General features: G+C 40.3%; 1 protein-coding gene across 1 annotated transcript; it reads right to left on the bottom strand.

Moving 5' to 3' along the window:
* Positions 1-4,122: 4,122 nt before the first annotated feature.
* On the bottom strand, positions 4,123-19,731 carry LOC137406219 (torsin-1A-like). Its single transcript, XM_068092755.1, has 5 exons — positions 19,572-19,731; positions 18,368-18,630; positions 17,991-18,166; positions 17,721-17,845; positions 4,123-4,427 (listed from the first exon to the last, which is right to left on the bottom strand). The coding sequence occupies exons 1-5, from the start codon at positions 19,729-19,731 to the stop codon at positions 4,123-4,125; spliced, it is 1,029 nt and encodes a 342-aa protein (XP_067948856.1).
* Positions 19,732-19,786: the final 55 nt, after the last annotated feature.

The raw sequence follows: 19,786 nt of genomic DNA, 5'->3' as shown, positions 1-19,786 counted from the left end.
TACAGTATAAGAGCAATGGATGTGATAAGATCGGTTTAGTCTCGTGGTTGTGCACACATTTTAATAGACTGACCATTTGAATGTCATGAGTTCTATTCCAGGATAAAGGTGATTTTCTGTTGCCAAAAATTTATCAACTTTCGCTGGACAGACGAACAACAGACTAACTTTAAGATTTATAATTTATATTATAGATACATATTACTTTATTGACAATTGTAATATCAGGTTATTTATTTCTCAGATCGATTTATTTTTTCAACACGAGCCCCAAATTGCCTTTTCATCTAATCAGACCAAGTGAAAACTTACTCAACTCGCTATAAAGTAGATTTGTTACTAATATTCGTCTAGTTAAATCAAAACCAATTAGAACCTGGCTTTCTAAATTAAAGCTTCTTCAATACCCAATCAGACAAAGTTTATCAAGCCTATTATTAAAAGGTTCTTCCAAAGCTTCACTGATCGTATCCACAGTAGACACTGTGTACAGTTTGAATGAGTTTATAATCACTATGGATTCTTTTGAAAAGTAATAGCAGGTGGAGGTGTCAAACACATTGGTTCAATCACATCACATGAAGGTGAAGGTCTTGCGACTACGTTGTACCAACAAAAAATCACATACTTCTCTGTGATAGTTCCCAACAAATCTTCACAAATTAGCACCTATTGAAGTCCGCCAAGTATCTGTATTCAGTGAAACCTTTTGCTTTGATAACTAACTTTTACTATTGATTTTCAATAACCCGGGCACATATTGTTCCTATACAATACAACTAGCATGTACTATTGATTATCAATAATCATGGCGCATATTGTTCCCATACAATAGTAGCTTTACATAAACAACTCATCATTCACTCGCTGGTCTAATCACTCGGTGCTTGAAACATCCAATTTATGCACATGTATGTTTAATCAATTGATAACTCTCTTTGCTTTAGATCTTCGTGTGCGAAGATTAAGAAAATTTAGGTCAAATCTTTTTCATTTATGAACCAGCTGGTCTATCTATTATGCTGAGGACTTTGCAAATCAAAATTATTCTCTAATTTTGCAGTACAGAAATCCTTCCCTTCGTGACTTTTCAAAATTTTACCTTCAGCCATTGACCGAGTTCAAGAAGAAGGCAACTCTGCAGATTGTAGAGATAAAACATTTAGTCAACTTGTAGTTCAGTGAAGCAGAGCATAATAACTAGTCAAACCAGATACTAGTTATTAAGAGAATTTGAGTTTATAGCATATTCAATAAGTTGAGGTTAAAGTTCAAAAAATACACTCGGAGTACTTCATGAATAACCAAGGGTTACTACTAACTAAACATAGAGAAGGAGTTGTCTTCTCTATTACTCTAAGTTCAAATTCATGAAACTAGGAAATACGAACACACCGGAGTATATTATGTATAAATAGCTGTCTATTACTGCTAACTAAACACAGGTTAGGAATTGTCCTCTCTATAACTCTATATGTTCGGCTCACAGCCACCCTCATCTCAAACTCACTGACACCGAGTCTTATCTAGTACTTGGCAAGAAAAGCAATTCACAAATAACTAATCCCTACTTGAAGGACTAGCTTTATTTAGTCATATCACTCTTTCGATATAGTTCAAATTTGGATTGGACACACTGTTCAACTTTATGTTATATATTGTCATACTGGTAACCTAAACAATTATGAAGAAGTCTATAAGAACCTATAAAACCTAAAAATGCGCAACCTAAATTATTACGTAGAAATTGCAAAAAAACTAACACAATTGAAAGATAGTATGGCTGTTCTTTTGGTCGTTGTATTAGAAAAAAGTGAGTTTGGAATAACCAGAATAATAATAGTATAAAACCTATTCCATGAGTTGGAATATAGTCTATATTCTAAGGCGTGAATGGTAACTGGAGCCACATTCATCTATATATTTATACTACATGTATATAGAAATCTCAGTGTTTGCCTTTTTGTCTTTCTGTTAAACTTGTGTCCAGTTTTAGCAATTCAAATCGAGCAACAAAAATTTCGAATGGCACTGGAGTTAATCTCGAGACCTTCTGATCTAGAAGCAGCGAACTTAACCATTAATCTATATAAAATACGATGGCTTCGTCAGTTGATTACTTTGGTTATGATTATTCTTAACCATTATTCTTTGGTTTACGCTTAAAGTGCTTGCTTGGGGTTAATAACTAGCATTGTTGACTGTTACACGCAACTGTTGTTAAGCTGTCCCAAAAAATATTCCCTACCCTCGTGCACTTCCGTGATGTATTTACTTTCGGTACCTCATTTTTAATTTTGTACTAGTATCATGTTATTCAAAATTTAGATGGATAGCTTTTTCTGCAGCAGCGACTTTTTTAATACACAAACTTCTATGTACTTATTGCTATTATTTTTATTTTGCTTCTTCAGTTTGGATTAATTGTATCGGTATCAAGTCATTTTTCATTGTAATCATTGTAGTAGAGCAAACTCTATCTAGCTGCTGCTTTGTAATTCTTTCACATGTGAACCATGTTAATGTTGTTTCATTTTTTTTCAAAGTTGTTTGAACTGCTTAAAAATTTTTTTTTCATGATATGAAGTTTTAGAGGATTTATATTGTTATTTTCATATAATGAACTTTATGTATGATGAAGTAGTACAACAAACGTAAGTGAAGGCGATTGCTGTTGAGAACAGAACAACAAACATTCAGCTAATTTATTATGTATGCAGTGCACTATAATACACAGTTTATATATTAACTAGCTGTGCTACTCGGCATTGCCCGGGTATTAAAAGTTTGCTCATAAACAATGAGAGATACTGAGAGTTGCTTGTCACTTGCTATTAGCCTGGCACATTGCTAATGGATAATTTGAGTAATCTTACTAACAAGAACTGCAGCCTCTCATGACTGCATCAAGATTGAATCAGACTGCATCATCGTAGCGTAATTGCTCCCATATAGCGACATATATCGCCTAGCAAATCTATCAAGCTCGTGTGGCTAAATTGGTAGGGCATCGGATTGGCAAAACGGAGGGCACGAGAACAAATCTCCTGCGGTATGAATTCTTTATTCCAAGCTATAATAGCTATAGCTGAAACTACAGACATATCCACACACAAACTTAAAAAAATATATATAGAAAAATACGAACAAAATCCTAAGCAACTTTCACTAAGCACATCACATGCTATTTATTGATATTCGTAGCCTTACTAGCACTGTTGATGTTTATGCTGTTTTTACCTAGATAAATATTTTGACCCGATGAAAACGAGAATTTTAGAAAGTTTGTTTTTAATTAAGAATGTTTGATATTAAAATTAGAATTAATTGTTGATGCTCAATATTGAGTTTGTCACTTGCTATCACGAATTATCACCATTGTTTGCTATTTATGAGTACTGCTGTTGGAATAAGAATATAATTCTCATGTTAGTCTACCAATTACTCACTACGCTCGATCGCTAATTTCTGTGCCAGTTGTTATTAAATTTTGTGCTTTAATGCATTCCGTTCCACAACAATCAAAGCACATGTATTTAGATATTACACATTATACAAAATTTCAAGGATTGATATATCTACTTGAAAACCCATCACTTTCACAAAATTGACAAAGCGCCATTTGTCTGCCTCCCTAGTGGTGCAAACTCGACAAAAGTAAGTGTCAACAAGCTCACAAAAGCTGTCCAAATATGAAAAATCAAATATAGAATGTAGATAGAAAAGACTACAAATGGCAAACAGTTTATTAAATGTGTTAAGACTAGTTCAAGTTACACAGATTTATTGGGTAAAAAAACTCAGCGAATGGCAACTACATCAGACACCAAAGTGTATAGGCTGTTTTAAATCTTGAGTTAATACCTAGCATAAGAAGTAAGAAATGTTTGTCAACAATCTGTTTTAGCTATTCCTCAACCTTCAAAATATTTGAATTAAGCACTGGCTGATCACACACAGAAATAAACGAACACGTTCCTCTAAAAGTTAGAATGGTAAATGTTGTATATGCTAAATAAAAATATATATGATACTTATAGAATTTAGTTTTTAGATCTATGGATATATAGTTTTGTTTACATATTAGCTTGCAGGCTAGATGTCTAAAGTCTCAGATGTTGACTATAACTCGCTTTTGTCTTCAGTTCCTTCCTCTCTGGTTTCGTAATAGTCTTCCTCCATAATCCGATCAATCTTCGCGCTTACACGCTTACATCCTGAGGTAGAGTAGAGTTCCACATCTTCTGGTGTAAAGCTTAACTGACTTATTACTTCCTCTATCAGCTCGTCCCTCTTCTTAAACTCAACATCTCTCTTCATAAGCTCTTCATTGATGCATTGTCGAACATGTCTCTTCTCAAGTGGGAGGAATGGTATGTAGTGGCTGATGAGATTGGATGTTATTAAACGTGAATCCTTGAGACCACCTGTGAACAGAGGTGGATCACTTGGAAATCTGTTGTTATTAGTTTGTTGTATCTGGTGAATAAACATGGTACAACAAACAGGACTGTTTAAACTAGATACTCAGGCTGGTCAAAAGGAGCCTATATTCAAATCTGTCAAAGCTTTTTTCCCACTACCAAACACGAGCGAAGCAAATTTTTGGGAGCTTCATGATAAATGCATATGCGCACACAACTCCCGAAAAATTATCTGTCAAGGACCGTTACAAAACCCTTGTACAATAATCCCATCAAAAAATTTAACTATTTTTGTGTAGAGTCGTTTAAGTATAATAATGACACAAAACACATATAAACATAATTAAATATGTTACTAAGTCTGAAAAGTTTCTGCAATATTCTAAAACTAACCCAGCTGATCGGATTATACATAAATAGAGGATTAATTTGGCCTAAAATCGTGATAAAAACTTGACAAGCTTGTTTTAATCAAAATTAAGACCAGCCAACGTCACGCCGATAAGGACGTGCGACAAAGAGTAAAACCATTAAGTCGTTCGCATTTTACAAGAAAAGCGTGCAAATTTTACCAGTCTATGGCATTGTCCAATTGCCGAAAGTTTCTGTAATTAACGTAGATGTACTGAAAAGTAATCGTTTCTTTTTTCCCAATTCTACCGGACTCTGACATTTTGGACACTTATAATGAGTACTTTGGTATTCCAACTGATGTCCAAAGCAGTGAAAGTAAAGGAAATGACGATGACATTTTTTTAATGATTTTTATAAGATTAATACAATATTTAATTATAAGAATAATTATTTGGTTTTATAGGATTATTATAAGATTTAATTATAAGTATATTCATTCGAATTTACAAGATCGAAGTATATAGTGACCGATGGTGTGCAATATGTTTCTGTTATGATTTTTCTAAAGACTTTGCTGATGATACTACGGCTGTGCCCGATATTGCGGTACCGCCAGGCTGTTTTCCCACAACCAAACGAGCGGAGCGAATGTTTGAGAGTTTTTATGATAAATGCATGCGCACACAACTCACGAAAATTATTCATCAACAACGTCGCAAACCCTTGTATCGAAATCTCATCAAGAAGTTTAACCATTTTTCTGTAGAGTCGTTTAAGTATAATAACGATACAAAACACGTACATGTATAAACTTATTTAAATATATTACCAAGTCTTTGAAAAGTGTCAACATATTCTTAAAACTTACCCATCTGAACGAATTATACACAAATAGACAGATTAATTTGGCCGAAAATTGTTATTAAAGCTTGCTAAGCCTTACTTTTATCAAAATTAAGACCGGCAATTGAAACGCCCAGTGACAGAGAATAGAACCATTAAGTTGTGCACATTTCACGAAAGAATAACGTGCACATTTCACCAGTCTATAGCATTGACGAATTGCCGAAGGTTTCTGTAGTTAACGTAAAAGTACAGAAATCATTTCTTTTTTGCCAATTTCAAAGTAACTGACATTTTGGAAACTTTTGAGTACTTTGGTATTCTAACTGATGTCCAAAGCAGTGAAAGTAAAGGAAATGACGATGATATTTTTTTCTAACGATTTTTATTAGATTATTACAATATTTAATTATAAGTTTGGATGACTATTGAAGTGTTATAGTCCCACTAACAACATCGATGATGGGCAATATGTTACTGTTATTATTTTTCTAAATAGTTTTGTTAAATAGATTTTCTAAAAATCTATATAAATATCACAACTTCTTGATATTGTTAGCTATGACGTTTTGGAATGTAAACAAAATTGTGCACTGGTTTTATATTATTACTATATTAATAATATTGGTTATTCTAATATTATCAGTGCAGTTTACTTCTAATATTGGCCAATATTGCATTTCTCCTATTGCAGGGGGAGAGATATAAACGTATAATCTTTTCCTTTCATTATTGCTGTTTGTTGTATATAATAACACCCACACCCAGTACATTACAGCTGCCATTGCAGCTATCCTATTGCACTGCAGTGCCATTTGACTGCTAATATTGCATTTCTCAACCATCAGTACCCTTTCTTTTTTCCAATATCACTTTGGTCGTGGGCTGTATGACAGGGGGAATTTCTATTTAATATTTGCAAAATTAAGCAATAGGCTTACATTTTTTTATAGATATGCATCTATTTTTATGACAACAATTTAAAATCAGATTTTTAAATTCAGCATATTTTTTTAGATATCAATACAGAAATCTAGATAAATATTACAACTTCTTGATATTGGTTGCTACGACCAATGGTATACAGCTCCCCAGCCTGTGTATATTACACAGCAGCTTGCTATTTTACTTTTAATATTGCATTTCTCCAATTGTAGGAGAGAGATATAAACATATAATCTTTTCCTTTCATTATTGCTGTTTGTTGTACACAATAACACCTAGTACATTACAACTACCATCGCAGCTACTATTGCAGTTCTTCTAAAAATAACGTGCACGTTTCACCAGTCTATAGCGTTGTCGAAGTGCCGAAGGTTTCTGTAATTAAGTTAAGAGTACTGAAATCGTTTCATTTTTGCGGATTTAAAAGTAACTGACATTTTAGACAATTTGGAGTAATTTGGTATTCTAACTGGTGTCCAACGCAGTATAAGTAAAGAAAACGACGATGACATTTTTTCTAACGGTTCTTATGAGATTATTACAATAACTAATTATAAGTTTGGATGACTACAGAACAATGACTACGTAGTACAGAATTTCTAAAAATCTATATAAATATCACAACTTCGTGATATTGTTAGCTATGACGTTTTGAAATGTAAATAAAATTGTGCATTGGTGTTCTATTATTACTATATTAATAATATTGGTTATTCTAATAATAACAGTGCATTTACTTCTAACATTGGCCAATATTGCATTTCTCCTATTGAAGGGGGAGAGATATAAACATATAATCTTTTCCTTTCATTATTGCTGTTTGTTGTATATAATAACACCCACACCCAGTACATTACAGCTACTATTGCAGTTCTTCTATTGCACTGCAGTGCCATTTGACTGCTAATATTCCATTTTTCAACCATCAGTACCCTTTCTTTTTTCCAATATCACTTTGGTCGTGGGCTGTATATATGACAGGGGAATTTCTAGTATATATAAAACATAGAAAACAACAGAGCCATTTCTTATATGATAATGACGTTAAAAACAGATATTCTCATAAGTTACAAATATTTTTAGTATTAACTCAAAAGGCCTATGTTATCGTGGATGACTTAGTAATATACGGTAATTGTAATTTACATAAATTATTTATATCATAATCCTTTACCTTAAATGAAAATATACAGCTGGTATTTTTTAATATATTTAGTATTGCGAAGCTCTAGTTTTGCCTGCCAAATTTTTATGGCGTGTTATAAAAATTGACTTTATATTTCGAATCTACTGCATGTTTCTCTATATAAGCCTATACAGTACTATCGTGTAAGTTTATAGTTATCAGTTATTTCTCACTCTCTTATATTTGTTACATAATTATTACATTTATCAAGTTTATGAATACATTACAATTATATCAGTATTAGGGTTTCATAAACATAATTTAAATATAGCGTTTTTTTAAACATAAATTTAATATAAACTTTTTGTAAGCATAATTTGAATCTAACTTAAGTTATTCAAATTTATTGGATAGAAAAACTTAGCAAATTGAAAATAGATTTTCTATGCAAAAACCTTTTTGTTACACGGAAACACCAGGCGTTCATCTAGTTTGTTAATAAAGTTGTGTTAATAACAGTTCAAGTTATAGTTGTTGAAATTAAGTTAACATAATGTCATTTCATTTGCTTTTAATCAGAGTTATGCAGGTATAAGACGGGCAAGTTTGCATCGCCCAATTCCTTCATTCTTTAGACATCTCTCCAACTCCCTGGACTTATACCTGCAACTATTGTCAGAACTCAGCCTTTTTACTTAGAGTCCTGAGGACTTTTCAACCGAAGCTTTCTATTCTACAAACTTACTAAAGACAGCACTCTTGCTCTTGATAAGGTATGTCTACATGAAATGAGTTTTGTCATCAATGGAGCTTTCGAAGAACTCATTTCCACTTAGCCGCTTAGCGTCAAACTTTCTACACGCGTATTTGCTCCCCATCTTAAGTGGCTCTGTGAATACACTTCAGATGTTTTGAAAGGGTAAAAGGTGTCACTTTCCCATTTCACATACCTCGCAAAAACGTAAATTCTTCTTACAATCGAAGTCAAAATTGGTAACCAAGGTATCATTTGTGAGTTTCTGTTGCCTTTCAATCTACAGATGGCCGTAACATCTATGCCTTGTATCCTCTTGTCAGCCCTGTTTACTTTCAACAACATTTACAGCCTCATGAATTTAGACCGCAGTCAAAACAAACTATCAATTCTTCTAGCTGCAGCAATTTGGTGATTACATTTGTGGACAACCTCACAACCATCGCTTATGACTTTGTGATTAGGTCAGCTTTAGATGCTTTCATTGCACTCACGAGGTTATGTAACAGTTCAGGAACACGCAGTATATTGAACGAGTCAACCGTTTTAACACCTTCAGTAGATAGTTGCATAGCCAAAGTAAGAACGCTTCGACCCTTTGCATCAAAGGCTCGAGCATCTCTATGTGTGATAATTGCAGGTGTATCAAGGTGTCAGTTCTAAAAATGCTGCTTGCTGGTGAAACATATGACATATTGCCACTGAATAAACTATCCATTTACTTTTTCTCTCACCTTGGCTGATCAATGCATGTTCAACAACAAACACAGCATTTTTATAAGTGACATCTGAGCTGTCATTCCTGTCTGCTGTAGGTTGATTAGCTCTATGTATGAAAAGTTTCAGCTTGATCAGCTGTATGTATTTTAAAGGTTTGGTGCGACCTTCACTTTCCTCCACTAGTACAAGACTCGGTGCATGAATTTATACGTATATTTTTTGCTTAGTTCATAAGTTGTACAATAATGCTCAAAGTAACAGGCAATGAACAGGCCCAGAATAGCTCTGCTCTCTAGCACAAATGTTTAGGCTTATATAGCGGGTAGGCCCCGCCTTTCATTCTGCTTGGCTGGGCTTGACCCGGCTCGGCTCGGCTTTGGCTTAGCTTGGCTCTACTCAGCTCGGCTCGGCTCAGATCGGCTCGGCTCGTCTCGGCTCAGCTCTATTCGGCTCGGCTTGGCTCTGACTGGCTTAACTCTCACTTTGTTATTCTGCCTGACTGAGCACAGCCTGGCTCAGCTTAGCTCAGCCATAGGCTCAGCTCTCAATGGACCGCATTCCACAACAATCTCTCCTCCATTGGTGACCACGGTCTCCAATCTAGACCCTGGAAGAGAGCTTATGGTAGCCACTCAGCAGACTTCCTTCTCTCCTGTCAAGGTTCTGTCCAGGTCCTCGTCATTCGCTTTGAAGACAGCTTTTCTGGGGCAGCTCGTGCTGGCCTCGGCAGTCGCCTCCTCCCACTCTTGATCTTCCTTGGGTGCTGCTACACCTACCGGCTCCGGTGCACCCAGCGCTTCCTCAGCTTCTTTCAAGCTAGTTGTGACCAAAGTCAATAAATCCTGTAGCGAGGTGTTACCTTCGCTGTCCATCTACTCGAGTGTTCTAACGTCGTCCAGACAGAATGATTGTTTTAAAAGGAAAGCTTTGGTCGCGTCCGTGAGGACCGCTTTGCTGCCTTCCTGTTTGACTTCCGGACCCTTTTCCGACAATTCCATGGAGTAGCATAGCCTATCTCTGTACCGTTCCAGCATCCTAGTGGTTTGGGCTGGTCTCGGATTGTGCCGGATTGGAGCTGATGAACTTCTTCTCCTGGAACTTCTTCTCTTAGTGGGACCGGATTGATTTTTACTGAACCCGGTCTTTGGCGCTCCCCTCCTTCCGGTCCTGCCGGGTTTTCTTTGGGAGTTGTCTCTTGTCTTTGTTTTTCTGCAACTTCCATCAACAATTTTTTCCAGTTGGGGTGGCATCATTGGCACTGGATCGCTCCTGACTTCCTTCGGCTTTCTCTCCGGACTGCTAGGTCGAGCCCCTTTTATGTTAGGGCCCCTCTTTGGCTCCAGAGTGGCCGGGGCTTGTCCCAGTCTTTCTGGACAAGCATGGTAGGGCTTCAGTCTTGCCTCGCTCTGAATGGAAGACTGGCCCTGTCTCTCCACTAGATATGTGTAGTTGCCCTAGGCCTTCAGGACCTGGTATGGTCTCATGAGCTTCACTTGCAGCTTAGGATTTTCTTCCTGTCTCCGGCGTTTGCTCGTGAGCTATACCTAGTTGCCTGGGGCGTACAGCTTTGGCTCCTCTTAGTCCTCCTGTCTCATCTCTATCTGGCTCTGTCGTAGTGCCTCGTGTACCATTTGTAGCCTTAGCTGCACCTTGAGGGCGTGCTCATGTGCAGGAAAGAACTCGTAGGTGGGGGTGACTCTTTAGCTGGTCCGGCAACCTCAGCTCTTGTCCCAACATCAGCATGTTGGCTGTTTCTCCGGTTGCGGAGTGAGGGGTGCCTCGGTGTGCCCTCATCAGCTGGGGAAGCAGCAGATCCCATTCGGCTTGTCCACTGGCCAGGTGCAATGCCCTCAAAGAATCTCCGAGTTCACGGTTGTTCCATTCCACGATTCCATTGGCTTGTGGGTGGTAAAGAGTCGTATGGGTTTTCCCCACGTTCCAGAGTTGGCACAGTTCGGCCATCAGTTGGCTCTCAAACTGCGCCTTCTGGTTTGTGTAGATCTGTTCAGTAAACCCTAGGTAGCAGAAGACCTGCTCATCCAGTGCATTTGCGACCACCGGGGCCATGGCGTCAGGTAGTGCCAGTGCGTTCTGCCATCAAGTGAAGTGGTCGGTGAGGACCAGCACCCACTTGTTCACCCTAGGCATGATAGCCACTGGTCCTTTTCCGGTGGCCTGCGACCTTGCCAGCGTGCCCTTCAGTTCTGTCATCCCTGATGTGGCCGATAGCCCCTCGGAGGAACTTCTGGCACCCAGGTTCAATCCCGCCACTGTTGTGGCGGGAGTCCCGTACGAGTTGCCAGCTAGCCCCCTGGGGTATGCGACGTTGCCCAGGGTCGATCCCGCCCTGTCAAGAACGAGAATCTCATCCAGGCAACTGGTTGGTACCCAGGTGCCTAACAGCCCTTGTTCCCTTGCCAACTCCTTCTGTGAGTGAGGGGCTCCCGTTCTTCTGCTCATTGCTCGTGCATTGCCGGCAGTCCTCGCAGGTTTGCTTGCTTATCCCATCTGCATTCCTGTGGCGAGTCCCTGACCAATGTTCTAGAACGTAGCAAAATTCCGTCAGGATTTTGAGCCACCAGGCTACCTGGTTCGAGGGTTCTCTCCTCCTACATAGCCACCGGAGTAAAGTGTGGTCCATCTGTAGAAAGAACTCCTGATCTTACAGATAAGGCCGAAAGTGCTTAACTGCCTTGACTACTGCAAGCAATTTTCATCGATTGACGTAGTAATTGCGCTCTGAGGGGGTGAGGGTTTTGCTGTAGTAGGCAATGACCCTTGTGCAGCCCTCCTGTACTTGGGAAAGCACGGCTCCCACTCCACATCCGCTGGCGTCCATGTCCAGAAAGTACTGCCACCGGGGGTGCGGGTTGCCCAAGATCGGGCGGTGCTGATACTGTCCTTCAGCTTGTTGAAGGCAACCTGTTCCCTTTTCATCCATCTCTAGGGCTGTCCTTTCGCTGTCAGCCAGTGCAAGAGATGTGTTATAGTGGCAAACTCCGGGATATACTGTCGGTAGTAGCCGATGATTGTAAGGAATCCTTGGAGTTCCTCCACACCTCGCGGGTTCGGCCACTCCGTCGGCCACTGGATGGTTTTAGTTTCAGTCAGGCCCTGTAGAGTCTCTGGAAAACCTCCTCCAGCCGATGCAAGCGCGTATCAAACTCTGGGGTGATGACTACAACATCATCAAGATACAGTAGCAGCGTTCTTTAGTGGAGGCTATCTTAAACGCGTTCCATGAGCCATTGGAAGGTGGCTTGGGCGGATGTCAGTCCAAAAGGCAACACCTTCCACTTCCACAATCCGGACCGTGTTGAGAAGGCCGACTTCTCCTGCGCTTCTGCATCTAGGAGTAGCTGCCAATACCCGCTCACCAGGTCAAGCGTGCTGAAGTAGCGGCTGCCAGACAAGGCGTCCAGGCTGTCATCAATCCTGGGTAGGGCGTAGGTTTTCTACTCAGTGACGGCATTCAAACGTCAGTAGTCTATGCAAAAGCGCCACTTCCCATCCTTTTTTTGAACCAACACTACGGGAGAGCTTTAAGCTCCTCCAGCTGGTTCGATAAGCCCCCTCTTAAGTAGATCCTGAACCTGCCTCTCGGCCTCTGCGTCCTTTTCCGGTCTGAGTCTGTGGGGATTGCCAGATCGGCTGAGTGCCCTCCTTAAGCAGAATGAAATGTTCTACCTTGGCGGTCCTCCCTACGTCGTCGTCATCTGTGCTGAACACGGTGATATATCGACTCAGCAAGGATGCCAACCTCGCCATCTGGCCTGTCCCCTCACAGTTCAGCCGGTCCGCCTGAAACAACTCCTCAAGGTGAACTTGCATTTCATTGATTGAAGTTGGATCGGCTTCATACAATAAGGGGTAGTACTCTTCAACCTTCGGGGTCTCTACCCCCGTGTAAGTGCCGATAGTAGCTCCAGACCGAAAGGTGAATGGCTGTTCCATAGCATTCATGCAGCGGGTGATGACCTGTCCTTTGGGTCCCGGCTGATTCAGGCTACTTGCTACCGGGAGTTCATCGGGAAATCCTTCAATCAGTCCCATGGGGCAGTAATTCCGTGTGGTGATGCGACAGTGTATCGCCATCTCCGTTCGGGCAGAGACGACCATTTCCATGATCACCTGTACCTTGCTCTGTAGCAGCCGTCCCTGCTGATCTGTGCAGACTAGCTGCCTGCCATCTACTCGGACCACCGGTTGCTCAAACTCAAGAGAGCACTGATGGGCCACGAAAAATGGCATTCTGAGTATGGCAGCCTCGCTTAGACGGCTGGCCACAAAAACTTCCTACGTCCTTATGTCGCTCAGGCGGATGGTCAAATGGATTACCCCACAGAAGGGGAGCCGTGTTCCATCAGTCAATAACCTGTGGCTGTCACTCTCCTCAAGTTGGTCCCGTACGGATTCTGACAAACGGTCAAAGACCTGCTTATTGATAAAGCTTGTGGTGCATCCTGTATCTAAAAAAAAACTGGATGGGCTGCCCCTTCACTCTTCCTGAGAGGAAATAGCTGGTGGAGTGAAATCGGCTGAGGGCTTGCGCCCTAGTGGTGTCTTCCAAGACATCTTCCGTGAGGCCTGGGAGACTTCCTCTCCGCGGTGGGGCGGGGTCGGTCCCTCAGGCCGTCCCACATCCGGGGTAGACCCGCGGCTTCTGTGATTGCAATACCTAAGGCGGAGAAGGGGTAGGTCCTGCTGTTTTTAAGGCAGGCTTTCGACCATCCAGTCCAGTGGGGTTGGTTCTCAATGTCTGGGGTGGAGGGAATTTGGGAGTCACCGTCCTTCGTTTCAGGCTACGTCTCTGTCGTTCGCACGAAGGGGCGTAGGCGGTATCCGGGACAGTGGGAATGTCCAGACTAGCCTCACTCAAAGACTGGTAGTAATTTCGTGTCTCCACAGGCCTTTCCTGTGCATGAATTTTTCTCAACCTAGTCCTTCCTGGTTGCGACCAACCGTTGGCTGTCACCGAATCCCGTGTAGTCCTACTGTGTTTCCGGGGTTGTTTGGCTTTGGTACAGCCAGTAGTCAGAGCTACTGATGTGGCCTCTTTTCATTTCCCGAAGCCGATTTTGAGTAGCGAGGGCAGTTTTTCTGTACGTGCCCTGGTCCGCCACAACCCCAGCAAAGATTAGCTGGCTGGTTCCTCCTCTCGGTTGGAGGGTGAACCTGCTTCTGGAGCCATTCCATCTTTTCTGTGAGAGATTGGACTAGCCCGGCTAGTCATCCAATGAAATCGGTTTTGGCCGAGTTCACCTGGTCAGAGGATCCTCCCTCCAGGGCCCGTACTGAAGACCCGGTGGGTTTGTGTTCGCCTCCCTCGATCTGGAGGTAATCATTTCCGGCCTATACAGTGTCAGCTAGTGTGGGCATATGTGCAGCCAACAGATGTCGCTGCAGGGCCGGGTCCCTTAGTGAGCTGCAAAAGGTCTCCATGGCCATGCTATTCCGGTGTCGATTCGGCAGGTCCCCGTATGCAATGCGCACTAGCCTCTCGACCTCCATAGCATGCTCCTGAAGCGTCATTCCTTCTTCTCGCCTAAGGGCGTTAAGCTGGTTTAGCGCTTGCCTAGCGGATAGCCCGAATCTAGTCTGGAGGGCATTGAAAATGAATTCCTGGTCCTCAGCCTGCCTGCAGTCCTCAGTTTGTTTGCCCAATGCTTTTCAGAGATGCTACAGAGTTGTTCCTTTTGTCCACTGGTTGGCGTCGGTTACCTCCATGAAGCGAGCAATGAAGTATTCCACATCTCCCTTTCCAGTGTGCTGGGGAGTCCTGACGCGTGGTGCCGGTTCCTGCGTCATTGGCAGCTGTAATACCTGTTCTAGTGCTTCGACTAGTCGATTGGGTTCCAGATCAGCGCTTTGTGCTCTCCTATTGGCCATGTTTACAGCCATGTTTTGGCTTTTAGTAGGTTTCTGCTCCCTTTCCACAGCAGTGCCTCAACTGAGTCCGTGGCCGTCGATTCCTTTCTTAGTTTCTTCCTGTTGCCAGTTCTTCTTCAGAAGTTCTTCTAGTGGGAGCAGTGTTGTCGTTTTTCAGGCAGTCCATTTTATCCAGAGTCCAGTGATCCTGATGCGAGTCTTGTGGTGGAGTTCTTGGGACCGTCAAAGATCCCACTGCTGCCACCAGTATAAAAGTTTTGTGGGACCTTCACTTTCTTCCACAAGTACAACACTCGGTGCATGAGTTTATACATATATTTTCTGCTTAGTTCATAAGTTAAACTAGTGTGCTCAAGTAACAGGCAATGAACATGCCCAGAACAGCTCTGCTCTCTAGCACAAATGTTCAGGCTCATATAGCGGGTAGGCCCCGCCTCTCATTCTGCTTGACCCGGCTCGGCTTGGTTTTACTAAGCTCAGCTCGACTCTACTTGGCTCGGCTTTGCTCTGACGGGCTTAACTCTCACCTTGTTATTCTGCCTGACTGAGCACAGCCTGGCTTGTCTTAGCTCAGCCCTAGGCTCAGTTCTCAGTGGATCACATTCCACAACAGTATGAAGGGTTTCAGCTTGGTTAGCTCTACGTATGAAGGGTCTCAGATTGGTTGCTCTATGTATGAAGGGTTTCTGCTTGGTTAGCTTTATGCATGAAGGATTTCAGTTTGGTTAGCTCTATGTATGAAGGGTTTCAGCTTGGTTAGCTCAATTTATGAAGGGTTTCAGCTTGGATAGCTTTATGTATGAAGGGTTCCCATTCACATGGCAACATATATTTTTTGTTTCGAGAACAGAAACAATGAATGTGCCTATAATTAGAACACCCATTACATTGTAACTCTTTGCTACTTTTAGCCTTGCGAGCAAGCATCATTTTCTACACTTTATTGCTCACCTCATCTTCAACTTATGTTAGTTTAAAATCTTCATGAAGCAACTACTCATTCACTGCTTCCATCTTTGGAACTTCAGCATTTGCTTTTAATAGGGTGAAAAAAATATTGTATCACTCCGATAAGCTAGTCAGTAAATTCACTACCTTGTCCTCCTTTTCCATTACTGCATTAATTACAGCTCGTGGAATATTTCTGTCATAGATTTAATGAGTTTGGACATTTTAACTTCATCCTTCAAGCGCATAGAATTCAGGCGTTTTTGTGGAGCAAGTTTGTTAGCCTTGTCATTCATTGGAGCTGCTCTTGCCATTTTTTTCCAACTTTCTATAGGCTTCGAATAGAACTGGAATAAGGTCGGTTGAATCACCATTTAGATATAGAAGAGAAAGGTCAATAGAAAGTTCGATGGTTGTCAATGCTTTTTTCTGTCTGACTACAAACTGCGAGTACTTCTTTGCCTCAGAAAATTTATCAGGAGTTTTCTCTTTGCCATCGACTATGCCCATGTCTCATTCTTAATAAGCATCATTCTGCACTGTGTCTTTTATGTTGCACAGTTCACTCTATTGAGTAGTACAATAAAATTCTTTTTGGCCTATAATCTGTTAAACTTTAGCATTTATATGCAATTGTTATAAAAGTCGTCAGCATTTCAGAAAGTCTAACATTTTGTTCAGGTGTATTTGAACTACTGAAAATAAGAAAACAACAAGTGGGACTTAACAACGGTAAGGAAAGTAATTATAGGACTAAAGCATACATGTTTGATTAAACCGAGTGTCAATATGTAGGGCAGTTATCAGGAAAGTTATGTGATGTTAGCTGATTATAATCTTTATACAGTAGACGCTCCTCTAACGTAAATAATTCGTTCCAGAAATGTTTGTGTTATAGGTAATTTACGTTATATAAGCAGTAAAATACATGCAAATTGCCTAATTCGTTCCAAGATCTTTACAAACTCACCCCTTTGATCAAAAAAAAAAAATTTGACTTAACTCTTTTAATTTGTAGGCTGTACCGTAACTGCAGTGTTATTGTTTTGCATTGACAAATTTTCTTATGATCAATCTCACTGGTTTTATAGACCATAATTGCAATAATTTTACAATAAGTGGATTAGGATTGCAAATTTTCCACGCTCATTCACAACGATTTTCTTATTTTTTCTAAACAGCCAAATCTTTTCTGCAAAGTAAAACTGATAACAAATATTTATTACGCGTACAATAAGGCAAAAAAATGAAATATTTTTATTATAACAAGCGGTTCTACCTGGCCGTCATTTACCGGTATCTAGGAGGTCAAGGTTAATATATAAGATAACTTTGGACGATCGATCTCTAACTCGTGGCATTCCGATTTGTAGACCGATTCTGTAACACTTGCACTACTAGATCGCCTTTGCATTTATGAACAACTGCGCAGCTATCCTATTCTCATTTTTGTTGACACAATTAATGATCTATTACGATGAACTAGAATGTTGCAGAATTTATATATAACTTTATACGCACGGTGGTTTTTCTTCCGCAAGTGGAGCGAGATAAGCTAACATTAAAATCGAATTTGAAAACTCGCCTGACTTGAAAAGTTTTTTCTGGTCTCTTGCTCCTTTACAGGTAACAAATATCGAACTTTAGAATAACCTAATCCAGAATTGAACAATTCTTTCTTTTGTAAAACACTCCTTAATATTTTCTGCAAACTTACCTTTGCTGTTATTTGCTTCCGTTCGTAACACTTTTTCCATATCTTTCACTCCTAAGTCATTTCGATTTGCCCCAGATTGATGGTGATTATATGTTGCATCATACAGCACCTCTCCTCCAAAATTCCTAATAAGAATCTTGGCTATTTGGAAAACAGACTAAACGGCATTACAAGAAGTGTTTGAGAGCTATTAAACATAAAGGTTTAAGAAAATATAATAAGGTATGTCACCCAACTGCTGTAGAACAGAAAACAGATAAAAATGCGTACCCAAGGAACAAGAATATTGATGATCTGTAATCAACGCCTTGAACAGACTCATAGTGATCAAGGAATGGTATTAGTGCATCCAACAATCCATCTGGCATTTTGTCCACTTCATCAAAGATAAAGAGTTGACGAGGGCAGGAGGAGACACTTCCCTCTACCCATTGTTGAATCTGATCCTGTTGAAGCAATTTCTGACTGATAGGAATTAAAACAGTGTCAAGCCTAGAGTGACCGTACCCACTATTATCTAGACTCATTATAGAACCTAAGCTAGTTTACAATGAGAAAAGATGTATGTTGAGTGAGCAATGTATTCATTTAGAATATGTTCTTTACAAAAGCATCCTCACCTCCAACTCACTGATACAAAATCTTACCTTGTAATAGGCAGCTCGTTCTTTTCGAGTAAAATGTTTTGCAGCAGTGAGCACATGAACATATTCACTTCTCATTCCTCTGTCATATAAGTTCTGGGCAATTATGGATGACACCAAGTTTTTTCCTGTGCCTGTCGAGCCTTGAAAAGACAGTGCTAGTGCCTTCTGAGAAGGACGACGTAGGTGAGCTCGTATTGTCTTTACAACTGAGTCTATTGCTAAATGTTGTCCATAAACTTTAGTTTCCAAGTCTTTCCTCAGCTCTAAAGAATTTAAAGCAATGGCAGATAGGTCAGTTCTATTAGCAAGAAGGCCAGCTCTATTGGCTAGTAGATCAGCTCTATTGGCAAGTAGGTCAGCTCTATCGACAACTCAGCCAGCTCTATTGGCAAGTAGGTCAGCTCTTTTGGCAAGCAGGTCAGCTCTATTGGCAAGTAGGTCTTTTATGTTTCATAGCTTTGCAAGCGAGCAATAAGAGCACTTCAGATACATAAAATATGTATACATGTATACATACCGTAAACCTTTATTTGAACGCCATGGGCACTATCTTTTACCCTTTTCTTATAGAGGTGCTTTACTAAAGTCGGCCTTCAAATAAAGGGCGCCGCTGTATTTTTCGACTAGCTTGTGAGAATTTTGAGAAGATAAATTTGACAACTTTATTGGCGAAGCGACGCCAATTTTGCCTATATTTTATACTCTCTTCCCGGCCGATCGACATTAATTTCATCGATCTCAGCACTTTTGCAAAACCGTTTTCATATATGTCAAAGTATCAAACCAGGTTAAACAAAGCACTACTTTGATTATAAAATTATTGCATGGTCGCCAATGGTGTTGCTTTCAAAGTTTTAAGAAAAAAACCATAAAGCTTTTGTTGTGTTCTCACTGTAATGTTTTTTATTCCAGTACTGAGTTTACAATGAATTGGTAAGAGACATCCCAAGTATATATATGTATAAATAGCTGTTAGCAAAAGCATTATCCTGGAATTATACATAATTAGCCAGCTATGTATAATGACATAGCCAATATCATTTGCCATTTAATGCCTAGGCTATCCATTGTAATGTCCCAACACCTCCCTGCTAGCTTGAAGTTTTATGGGTGACTTCAGCGATTAGCTTGTCTCTTTGAGCATCTGGGATTGTCCCTGTTGTATTCGTTGCCATCAGGTAATCTTGGATTTTGTCTTTTTGACTTTGGTGCTGCAGCTGTAGGCAATTGTTGCGATTGTGGAAGACTGCTTGGAGTGGTTGGTATTTTGACAGGTGGTTTGGCATCTTCTGGTAAAGCATGTCTAGGACAAAGCTGTTCCAGATGTCTCTTCCAGGTGGGTCCTCTGGGTAGTACTCTAACATTGACTGTTCTGCTGTCAAATACCTTGATAACAACAGCTTCCACCCATTTAGGCTG

The sequence above is a fragment of the Watersipora subatra genome, chromosome 10, assembly GCF_963576615.1.
Source record: "Watersipora subatra chromosome 10, tzWatSuba1.1, whole genome shotgun sequence".
Taxonomy (NCBI): Eukaryota; Metazoa; Bryozoa; class Gymnolaemata; order Cheilostomatida; family Watersiporidae; genus Watersipora; species Watersipora subatra.
Note: the sequence above shows the minus strand (reverse complement) of the source record. Positions and strands in the feature narration are given on the sequence as shown.